At 42.0% G+C, this 11612-nt stretch overlaps 1 protein-coding gene across 2 annotated transcripts in view; it reads left to right on the forward strand.

Moving 5' to 3' along the window:
- The first annotated feature begins 3095 nt into the window (after nt 1–3095).
- The window catches only part of FXR1 (FMR1 autosomal homolog 1), a 50584-nt gene continuing 42067 nt past the window's right edge, over nt 3096–11612 (forward strand). For both annotated transcript variants that reach the window (XM_042456061.1, XM_042456063.1), the window contains exon 1: nt 3096–3234. In XM_042456061.1, coding sequence (XP_042311995.1) covers nt 3184–3234 — 51 coding nt within the window. In that variant the 5' untranslated portion in view covers nt 3096–3183. The remainder of the gene's footprint in view (nt 3235–11612) is intronic.

Raw genomic sequence — 11612 nt, forward strand, 5'->3', positions numbered from 1 at the left:
AATAATAATAATAATACCTCACCTTAGAATGCCATCTCTGCATCCTCTTTCTTTGCTTTCCCTTGGATTGCCACCCCAGAATGCCACACATACACATATGTTGCCAAAGTATTCACGCATTGTATCAATTTGCCAAATTTAAAAGGAAACACAAGCATTTGCAAATTCTGTCACACACACAAAAAATAATTTTTTAAAAAAAGGGGCCGTTCGCGCGAGAGGCCCATGGCGAGGGCGCGGGGCCTTGGGGGGGCAAGGGGGCAATTGTCTATAGAAGCCTCAGAAACATGCATTTATATTAACATTTGTTAAAAAATCAGCAATTTTTTTGCGTGTCCTCCGTTTTTTATAAAAGTGTCCTCCATTTGAAAATTTTGTCCTACATTTGTCCCGGTTTATTTATTTATTTAATTTTTAAAATTATTTATTTATTTATTTATTGGCTTCGGCCCCCCCATTTTTTTGAGGGACAGCAACCCGGCCCCCGGCTCAAAAAGGTTGCCTACCCCTGCTCTAAAGTCACCAGCACCCATCTGATCTTGGAATCTAAGCAGTTAGTAATTGCTGAGAGACCACCAACAAATACCTGATGGTGTGGGCTATATTTTAGAAGAAGGAACTTGCCTAAGAAAACCCTATGAAATTAATAGGGTCACCATAAATCGACAAGTACAGACACACACACTGGGAAGGGCAAGATCCTACCCTTTTCCTCCTCTCTCCCTAGTTCAGTTGAGTGCAAACTACTTTTGCACTTTGAGCTCAGTTTGCAGCAAGTGAAATAAGCCAAGGAGGAAGGAGGGTGGAGAGGGAAATAAGGGCACTTTAAAAGCTGCTGCAGAAGTGGGGTGGCAGAGGATTAATTGGGGCTGTCCATGGCAACTTGGGACAGCTGGAGGGTTTGCTGACTACTGTTCACACCTGCAGCTTCTCAGGGAAATCCTGTGCAAAAATGGGATTTAAAAGCTAGACAAAACCCACAGAAGCGGATTGATTTTCACACACCTTGCTGTCAAACTAATGTTAACCCAAACGGAAGATAAACAAAAGCTGCTCCTTTTTACTTTCTGGATCTTTCCAAAGTAAAAAGGAGTGGCTTTTGTCTACTTTCCCACAACTTTCTGTTTGGGTTAATAACAATGTTGTGTGAAAATCAATCCACTTTTGTGGTTTTTTTCCAATTTAAACCCCCCCCCCAATTTTTGGACAGGATTTCCCCCATGTGATAAACTCTGTCCCCCATGTGATAAACCTCCCCCATGCAATAAACTTGTCTCTAGGATCAAGCATAATGATAGATGAGCTTTACTTTGGATTTGTTTTCAACACAAGAATAAGGGATTGGAGTTGTGTTTCCCTTGAGAACTCCAAACCACTTGCAGCAAAGCTTCTTTCTCTTTCTTTGGACATAGTCTCCCAGGTCTTCTGGAGGCATGCTCACAGAATTCCATAGCACTGAGCCATCGCACTTAATGGTGTCAAACTGCATTAACTGTGCAGTGTAGATGCAGCTTGGGTGATTGTTCATGTGTTCAAAGGAAGAGAGTATCAGTGTGGTTTGTTTGTTGTGCGCCTTCAGGTTGTTTCCGACTTATGGTAACCTTAAATTGAACCTATCATGGGGGTTTCTTGGCAAGTTTCTTTAGAGGGAGGGGGTTTGCTTTGAGCGTTGGACTAGGACTCTGGGAGACCAGGGTTCGAATCCACGCTTGGGCATGGAAGCTCACTGGGTGACCTTTGGCAAGTCACGCTCTCTCAGCCTCAGGGGAAGGCAATGGCAAACCTCCTCTAAGAAACCTGCCAAGAAAACCCCATGATAGGTTTCACTTTAGGGTCACCATTAAATCAGAGAGGATTTGGGCTGCATCAACACTGCTGAAATAATCCGGTTTGGATTATTTACTTTAACTGACAGTGCTCAATGCTATGGAACTCTGGGAATGGTAGTTTATTGTGGCACCAGAGCTCTCTGTCACAGAAGGCTAAATGTCTCACAAAGCTACAAACTGCTCTTGCTCAATGCTAGGGAATCCTGGGAATTGTAGTTTATTGGGACACCAGAGCTCTCTGTCAGAGGTCCAAAACACACTGCATAAATAACCCAGTCTGAGGCAGCTTTAACTGCCCTGGCTCAGTGCTAGGGGATTCTGGGAAATGTAGATTAGTGTGAGACACTTAGGCTTCTCTGTCAGAGAGCTCTGGTGCTACAATAAACTACAGTTCCCAGAATTCCCAAGCACTGAGTCAGGGCAGTTAAAACAGAATCAGACTGGATTATTTCTGCAGTGTGTTTAGGACCAGAGATGGCTAAAAAAAGTCTCATAAAGGACTACAGTTCCCAGAATTCCGTAGCACTGACTCAGTACATTCAAAACAGTCTCAAACTGGATTATTTCTGCAGTGTATTTTGGACCAGAGAAGGCTAAAATACATCTCACAACAAAAGACTACAGTTCCCAGAATCCCCTAGCGTTGAGCCAGGGCAGTTAAAAAGCAACCTCAGAATTGGATTATTTCTGCAGTGTGTTTTGGGCCTTCGAAGAGGGTTTAATAATAATAATAATAATATTTTATTATATAATGAAATACTATGTATTTTTTACTGTAACCCGCCTCGTTCCGTAGGGAGAGGCGGAATATAAATAATAACAATAATAATAATAACATATTTAAAAAAAGAGGGGGAGAATTCGTGTGAGGAGCAGGGGATATTCCCGCCTAATCAGAAAGGCTACAAAACTGAGCCCTGCTGTCCCTGAAGTCCCACAGAGACAACAAAAAAAGAGTCCGTGGCACAGCGCCCTCCGAGGCGACACTGACTAGGGGAAAAAAGTCCGCCTGAGGGGCTGCGGTTATGAAGCGGCGCGAGGCCGAAGGCCGCAGAGAAGGAAGGAAGGAAGGCAGGAAGGAGAGATCCCTCCGCCCCTGTGAGTCGCCGCCGGCGGCGGCGGGATTCGACACACGAAGGCGGCGGCGGCGGAGGGACCCGCCCCCTTTCCCCCTCCTTTTCCTTGGCTCCTCCTCCTCCTTTCTGTGCCTAATCGGTTGCTGCGAGCGAGAGAGAGAGAGAGAGAGCGAGGAGGGGAAGCCCCAGCCCCTCCCTCCTCCTCCCCCTCCCTCCTCCTTCCTCTCAGGTGGAGATAGTTTCTAGAAGCCCTTCCCGGCGTCCTTTGCGGCCCCAACATGGAGGAGCTGACGGTGGAAGTGCGCGGCTCTAACGGGGCCTTCTATAAGGTAAGGCTCCGCCGCCGCCGCCGGGGAGCGGAGGCCGTTGAGGCCCCGGCTCGAGGGAGAGGCAGGGGCCAGGGAAGGGGGCCCAGCGGGGCAAGGCTCAGGGGTAGGCGGAGGGAGGGGGGTCAGCTGATGGGGGCTCGAAGGGCCCCGTTGAGGAAGATGAGAGTGTAATACTATGTTATGTATTAGAGAGAGAGAGAGAGAGAGAGAGAGGGAAGAGCCCAGCTCAGGAATGTAATGTCGTTCGATCATCTGTTAGATATGGCTGTGTGGATGTATTAAGGAGCTTAGGGGGATAATATTGTGTTACATGTGTGTTTGTGTATTTCAAAGAGCCCAGTTCAGGAATATAATGTATTATATATATATATGTGTGTGTGTGTGTGTGTGTTTGAAAGAACATAGGAACATAATATAGTATTATGTGAGTGTTAGCGTATGTATATGTATCTCAAAAGAGCCCAGTTCAGGGATATAACATATATGTATGTATTATATGTGTGTCTGAAGAGCCCAATTCATGCATATATTACTATATTGTGTAATGTATATATACAGACACATGCTCATTTGTTATATTATTATATATGGGTGTGTGGATGTATGAAAGAGCTTAGGGGCATAATATTGTATTGTGTGTGTGTTTGTGTGTGTATATTTATCTCAAAGAGCCCAGTTCAGGCATATAATATGTATTATATAGAGGGGTGGGTGTGTGTGTGTGTGTGTGTGTGTGTGTGTGTGTGTGTACTAAAGGGCCTAGGAATATAATATTGTGTTGTGTGTGTATGTATTTCAAAGAGCCCAGTTCAGGAATATAACATTATATTATATATGTATGTGTGTGTAGAGCCCAGCTCATCAATATAATACTATATTGTGTATTGTGTGTGAGTGTGTGTAGAACCCAATTCAGGAATATATTATTATATTGTGTATTATACATGTATATATATGAGCCAATTTCATGAATATATGATACTGTATATTATATTTATATGTAAGTCCATTTCATGAATGCTATACAGTATTGTGTATTTTCTATATGTGTGTGTGTAGAGCCCATTTCATGAATCTACAGTGGGCCCTTGTTATCAGCTCCAAGATCCCCCCTGGATAGCAAAATCCATGGATGCTCAAGTCCCATTAAATATAATGGCAGAGCAAAATGGTCTCCCTTATAATAAAAAATGGAAAACCAAGGTTTGATATTTGAAATGTATACCTTTTTTGAACATTTTCAAACCATGGATGCTTGAATCCGTGTATAAGAAATACCTGTATAAGAAGGCCGGCTGTACAGTTGTCCCTCCACATTTGCTGGGTTAGGGGCACAGGACACCTGTGAATATGAAAAAACCACAAATAACAAGAACGCTATGTTTTTACCTGAGAGAACACCTCTCTAGGAAGCTCTAGGTCAGTGAGGGTGAACCTTTTAGAGGCCAAGTGCCCAAACTGCAACCCAAAACCCACTTACTTATTGCAAAGTACAGTGTCCCTCTGGCTTTCTATTAACGAACTCTGGCAAACTCTGTGCTGGGGTGATGGCACATGTGCCCACAGAGAGGGCTCTGAGTGCCACCTCTGGCACGCGTGCCATAGGTTCACCATCACTGCTCTAGGTCCTCCAATACAACTCTGTGGTCAACATCTACCAGACATTGATCTTAGAATTGCTCTGGAGGAACCATAAAGGCCTGTGGAGTGTTGCCTCTGCGGTCTTTTCCAACTCTATGATTCTATGAATCTCTAAGCTCTTCAGTGTGACTTTTGGTTAAAGTTGACTATAGAGTTGCACTGGAAGAGCTAGATATTCCTAGAGATAACATATTAATAAAATCCATGAATAACCAAAGCTGCAAATGTGGAGGGATGAGGTTAATATTAGTATTTTGTGTATTTTGTGTGTGTGTAGAGTATATTTCCTCTCCCAGGTACCCCCAAACTATTAGAGAGAGAGAGAGAGAGAATATATATATATATATATATATATATAATATTATATGTTTTATAAAATTTTATATTATATAAAATATCTTTATATAATATGTAATATACTATATTATGGGTACTTGGGAGAGGTATCATATTCCTTAACTGGGCACACACAAACATACACACATACATATATTGCTGTGAGCCTTCAAGTTATTTCCAATTTACGGTGGCCCTAAGGCGAGGCTTTCTTGGGAAGTTTGTTCAGATTGGTTTTGCCATTGCCATCCTCTGAGGCTGAGAGAGTGTGACTTGCCCAAGGTCACCCAGTGGGTTTGTATGGCTGAACTGGGATATGAACCCAGGTCTCCAGAGTCATATTCTAACCACAATATATAATACATAATACATAATATAATAATATTAAGCAAGGCAAAGGCTTCTCTCTACCCAAAAAGGTGCCTTAGAAGCTATAAACAAGCAAAGGGCTTTACCTCATTTGGGTGGGGCCATGTCCTTCGTATTTTGGGGGAACGCTTTAGAAAGTCTTTGGGGAAACTTTTCAGGGTTTTAATTTTTAAAGCTATAGGTGCTTTTCTAGAACCCTGGAGTGGGGTTTTCCTGGGTTTCCTATTATTTTAATCTGGGTTTTTTTTAGCCCTAAAGGGATCACACAGGGACAGGTTCTTTCTTAAGTTACACCTAAGGTTGCGTGTAGGGGGAATTCTCCCTGCTATTAGTCACAACAGGTTTTTAAAAATCCCTTTACACTAATGTTTCATTGAGGTCAGGATACGTGGAACCTCACGTGGAACAATTAAAAAATGACTTCTTGAGGAGTGGAGGGGCTTTTGAGGAGATTTGTACAGTTCAGAATGAGGAGGAATGCAATGCAAGCCCTTCTGTAGGTGTTTGTAAAGTTCTGAAAATTCATAATAATTATAATAATAATAATAATAATAATAACAGAGTACTTTGGTTAATGTTGGTTACAAAATTAGGAATGTGTGGTAACTTTAATACTTCTAGGGGCTTGGAGTTTATTTATGTCACCAGAAAGCTTCCTTCACTGCCACCCTCCCTGGAATGCCAGGATGTTACAGGATCAATACAGGATACTCTCAGCTGTTGCCTGTCAGTCTTGCTCCCTAAGCCAAGCCTTGGATGCTTGAAAATCCTAGATCTTTTTATGGTGCGAGGCCTCTGTGTTCCTTTACAGGAGAGCTGATAGCAGTCAGCATTGTGAATGTTAGTTTTATCTTTGCTGTGTAAGTTTATTATATTTAGAGATGCATGCAGGATAATTACAGCAGTACTTTTTCTTCTTGATGCTATTAAATATCAATAATGTCACTGGGAAGGGAATTCATATGATTCGTGTTATTACCTGTTTACCAGCTAATACCAAGAAATTCTCATTTGCAAATTGGTAAAATCAACTTGATAAAACTTTATTGTTATATTTGTATTTCAGTTTTCACTTCATACACAGATCAGAATGACTTCTACTCTGCAGCTGTGTGGTTAAGAAGCACCATCTTCTGAATATATATATTAATAATAATAATAATAATAATAATAATAATAGCTTTATTTTTACCCCGCCTCTCTGTCAGAAAGACAGAGTTTCTAAAATGTTTTTTTCTAGAAAAAGAGCTCTTAAACTTCTAAAAGCACTGTATTAAAATACAGAGGAATTCTCTATCCTAAAAAGTTGGTTTTTTGGTGGGGAGGATGGGACTAGGGAAGATCTTTACTACTTATTAGTAGTGTCAGGAATTTCTAAAAAAATATTTTGTCCTTGAACATATACTAACAGTATACTTTAGTTTTTGACTCTTTGAATGATTCATGCCTGCTCATTATGTGGCCAAAGTATGAAAGCCTCAATCATCTTGGCTTCCAGGGAGAGTTCCAGCTTGTTCAAGGATGCATTGTTTCTTTGGCTGTCCATGGTATTCTCAGCCCTCTTTTCTAGCACCACATCTCAGATGAGTTGATTATCTTTCTATCTGGTTGCTACCTGCTTTCTTCACTGTCCAGCTCTCACAGCCTTACATGGTGATGGGGAATACAATGGATTGGACAATTCTAACTTTAGTGCTCAGTTGTGTATCGTTACTCTTTAGGATCTTGTCTAGTTCTTCCATTGCCACCCTTCCCATTCCTGAAGTCTTCTAATTTCTTGACTGTAGTCTCACTTCTAATCAATGTTTGATCCAGTTTTACAGGTAATTGTAACTATTTTGATTTCCTCATTGTTTAGGTAGAATTTATGTAGATTCTTCATGGTAATTATTTGTCTATTCTTTATGTTCCATAGTAGGCCTTGCCTTTGCACTTTCTTCCTTGTCTTTCCTTAGTAACTGTAGAATTAGTAATTAGTAGAAATATACCACTGGATCACAGTCACAGTAATTAAATACAGCATGTATGAAATCTGGAGTTATGTTTTCTGTTATGTGGGAAAAGTTAGAAAGTCAGTAGTTGAAAGTTTAAGGACAGCTTTGACTTTGTATATCTGTTTGTTCAGAAGAAGATGGGGGCATTCCAGCTTGTTTCCAGCTTGTGCTGAGTCTTTTCTCACTGCTTAGTTGGGTTGTCTTGAGAATTTTGTTCAACATTGGTACATGATGAGGAGGAAAAATACCAGCTGTTTGAGGGAATATATTTGGCCTTGAAACTGCTGCATTTCGCTACTGTATATACTCATATATAAGTCTAGAAATTTAGGTCAAAGAATTGACCCCAAAAAAACTGAATTGACTTATTCATGGGCCAATGTAAATACTGTATCTTAACTCTTATTTAAAAGAAGGAACCATCCCCTGGTGAAAGGTGAGAGTATAATCCAGGGGTAGGCAACCTTTTTCAGCCGGGGGCCGGGTTGCTGTCCCTCAGATAACTGGGGGGCCGAAGCCAAAAAATACTGTAAATAATTAAATAATTTTTTTTAAAAAAATTAAATTTATAAACAAACCAGGACAAATGTAGGACAAAATTTTCAAATGGAAGACACTTTTTTTTAAAAAAATGGAGGACACATGAAAAAATTTGCTGATTTTTTAAAAAATGTTAATATAAATGCATGTTTCTGAGGCTTCTATAGACAATTGCCCCCCAAAGGCCCTGGTGGCAATTGGCGGCAGGACTGGGCTGGGGCCGGTCCCAAGGCCTCGACGGGCCACATCCGGCCCGTGGGCCGCAGGTTGCCTACCCCTGGTATAATCTGTCTTGGAAGCACCAGCCCCTTCTATTCTCATCCGTCCAGCCTTAAGAGTGAGCACAAAGAGTTATGGCTTCTGGAGTTTTGTAAGTTCTTTGACATTGTTTTACTTTGCTTCATCCTTTAGATCCTTCGTTATATGCTCCTAAGTTTTACCCTCGACTTACCCATGGGTCATATTGAAATCCACAATTTTGGTCCCAAAACCTGCCCTTGACTTTTACATGAGGTCGATTTATAGTTCAGTATAACAGTAGTACAACTACCATATATGTAGAAGCTTCATTGTTGTCCTGTGCTTTCAAGTTTCTGACTAAACAGTGATCCTATCGCAGGATTTTCTTGGGAAGATTTATTCATAGGGTGTTTACCTTTGCCTTCCTCAGAGGCTGAGAGAATGTGGCTTGCCAGGGTCACCCAGTGGGTTTCCATGGCTGAGCAGGGATTTAAAACCTCAACTGCAGAGTGTAGCCCAATGCTCAAACCATTGCACCACACTGGGTCTCTATGTAGAAACTTTCTTCTCTTCATTTTAGTCATATATACAGCTGGGGGAGACCTATTGCTTTTAGAAAGTAAGACTTTGATGGGTTAGCAGAATTGAAAATGGCATACAAACCTAGATAGAACCAACCCATTGGCAATAAAAGACCTGTCTGTGGATCTTAGTAACACTTGGCACACTGTCTGCTTTGAATTTGAACAGTGTTCAGTTCTTTAGGCAACCATCCTGTACTTTTGTGCTTAATGTAATCTCAGCCCAGCCGCCATGCCCCCCACCCTCTGCATTGACATTTGGCTTCTTGTGACATTTCATTTTTCTTACTTGAAAGTGCTTTGCAGTTATTTCTGTGCAGAAAGTCTCAGGAAAGGTATGTTGCCAATAACTTACCTTCAGAATAATCAGTTCTGCAATGAAGCATTGGCCTATAATTAAATACTTTAAGATGAGGTTTTTGTGCATTTATTTCCCTCATTAATGCTATCTCAGAAGCTGCCTTAATAGTAACTTTGACTGGTATGTCTAAGAACTGACCAACTAAAGATTTTTTGACCTGAAATTTGTGTGGATCTGTTGTAGTTTATGGACCATTGATAGAAGCTTGTTTTTTTCAGCATTACCCTTTGATAAACAGTAGTGGGGAACATGGCACTCTGGATGGTGTTAGACTACAGCTCTGTCAGACTTTGCCAACGGAGTTGCAATTCAACAACATGTGCAGGAGCACATATTCCCTATCATTAAATCTAGATGTATTTTTGAGAGTAACATTTCAAAAGAAGATTATGGCATAGGATTGGGAGGGCACTTTACAGATAATAGTTTCACATGTAGGAAAGACTGCTTTTGCTGTGAGGAATCAGTTAAAAATTGCTAGAAAAATGTGATTTTTCATGTGCTACTTCTCGTTTAATAGCCATGTGGAGGTGCAGTTATGGGAGAGTTGCATAAAATCGTCAGGGACAGTGATACTGTAAGTGATATTATAGTAAGTTAATTGTCCAACTCCTACTTGTTTTCTTGTCAGTAGGCTCATTGTAGTACATGAGTGTATGTATGTCTCTCAGTCTGCACTTCCAAGTTACTGTCAACTTATGGTGACCCCATGAATTTCATAGTTTTTTCTTACACAAGGAATATTCAGAGGTGGTTTTGCCAGTTCCTTTCTGCGAAATACAGCCTACAGCACATGGTGGTCTCCCATCCAAACACTAACCAGAGCTGACTCTGCTTAGCTTCCAAGATCAGATGGGAGCTGGTGTCTTTAAGATGTTTAGGCCAGGATGTAGGATGGAAACGAGTTTATTTTGAACATCTCACTTCAATGGTGTTTATAGCATTTTGTGTGTATCACTCTATAGCTTTGAGCCCCAGATAAATTTGCTGCTTCGGGTCACTTTGAAGGTATTCTGTTTAAATGATGCATGCATCCTAAGAGGCCGGAGGCTGTGCCAAAGCCACACTCCAGTCCTAAGGACTGGAGCACAGTTTTGGCGAAGCTTCTGGACTCTTTAAGATGTGTGTGTCATTTAAACAGCATACCTCCAAAGTGACCTCAAGCAGCTTTATTTTGGCCTGTCTGTTTGGGCTCATAGTTTTCCACACCACCCTGATGGCCTATCATAATAATGGACTTCTTAGATTTCCATTTTTCTCAATAAGAATAAGCTTGCTCAAGCCCTAAAGTAGTAAGTATGCTTGAAGTTCAAAGTTTGGACAAGGTGAAGATGGTTTTTAAAAATTCTACAACTGTATGCTAATTTGAGCATATTAAGAGAGCTTGTCTGTTTTAATCTCAACAAGTTATATCTCAAACCTGAAGATAATTTTATGAACTTACTATTTAATCAGTTTATACATTTCATAAAATAATTTACCAAGGTAATGTGTCATCCAGATCCTAGTCCCAACACAGTACAATACAATATTGGAACAATGTCTCAGCAACCATCGGTCTCTAATCTTAGTTATCTAGGAGTAGCCCACACATATTTCATCATTAAATTTCTGTTTTGTGTGAACAGTATTTTTGCCACATGCATACATTTCATGACACATACCAGTCTTAACGGTAGAGTATTCCAGAAGATGGGGCAACTACTATAGTCTTTTTTGATTGGCTGCTAGATTATTTTGGAGAAAATTAGAAGCTGCTACAGTCAGCCCTTCTTATACACGGATTTACCATCCGCGGATGGCAAATTGGGAAGTTGTCCCCAATGGCGTGCACCGCCATTGGGGACAACTTCCTTCTCCTCCCTCCCCTCTCTTGCTTGCCTCCTCCCTTCCCTTCCTCTTACTTACCTTTAAAGTCTCGGCACGGCTGCTTGGCCTCCGCTGCTGCGGGACAAGCCAGGCGGCAGCGGCGGAGGCCAAGCCTTGGCTTCCTCGCCGCTGCCGTGAAAGAGCATGATGGCGGGGCTGGAGGCCTCTTGGCCCCCAACAGCACCGCCACCGGGACTTTCCCACGGCGGCAGAGAGGAAGCAGGGCTGCCGCACTGGAGGCCTTCAAGGCCTCCGACGCCGGCATCCAGCCTCCTCCATGCCTCCTCCGCCGCGGAAGGGCCGGATACCGGTGTTGGAGGCCAAGAGGGCCCCAGCACTGACACTTGGCCCTTCCGCGGTGGCAGTGGCGGCGAGGAGGCCGGGTGCCGGTGCGGGAGGCCTTGAAGGCCTCTGGCGGTGCTGTGCTCCACGCCTCCTCTTCGCCGC

Source organism: Sceloporus undulatus, chromosome 3 (genome assembly GCF_019175285.1).
Source record: "Sceloporus undulatus isolate JIND9_A2432 ecotype Alabama chromosome 3, SceUnd_v1.1, whole genome shotgun sequence".
NCBI classification, from domain to species: Eukaryota; Metazoa; Chordata; class Lepidosauria; order Squamata; family Phrynosomatidae; genus Sceloporus; species Sceloporus undulatus.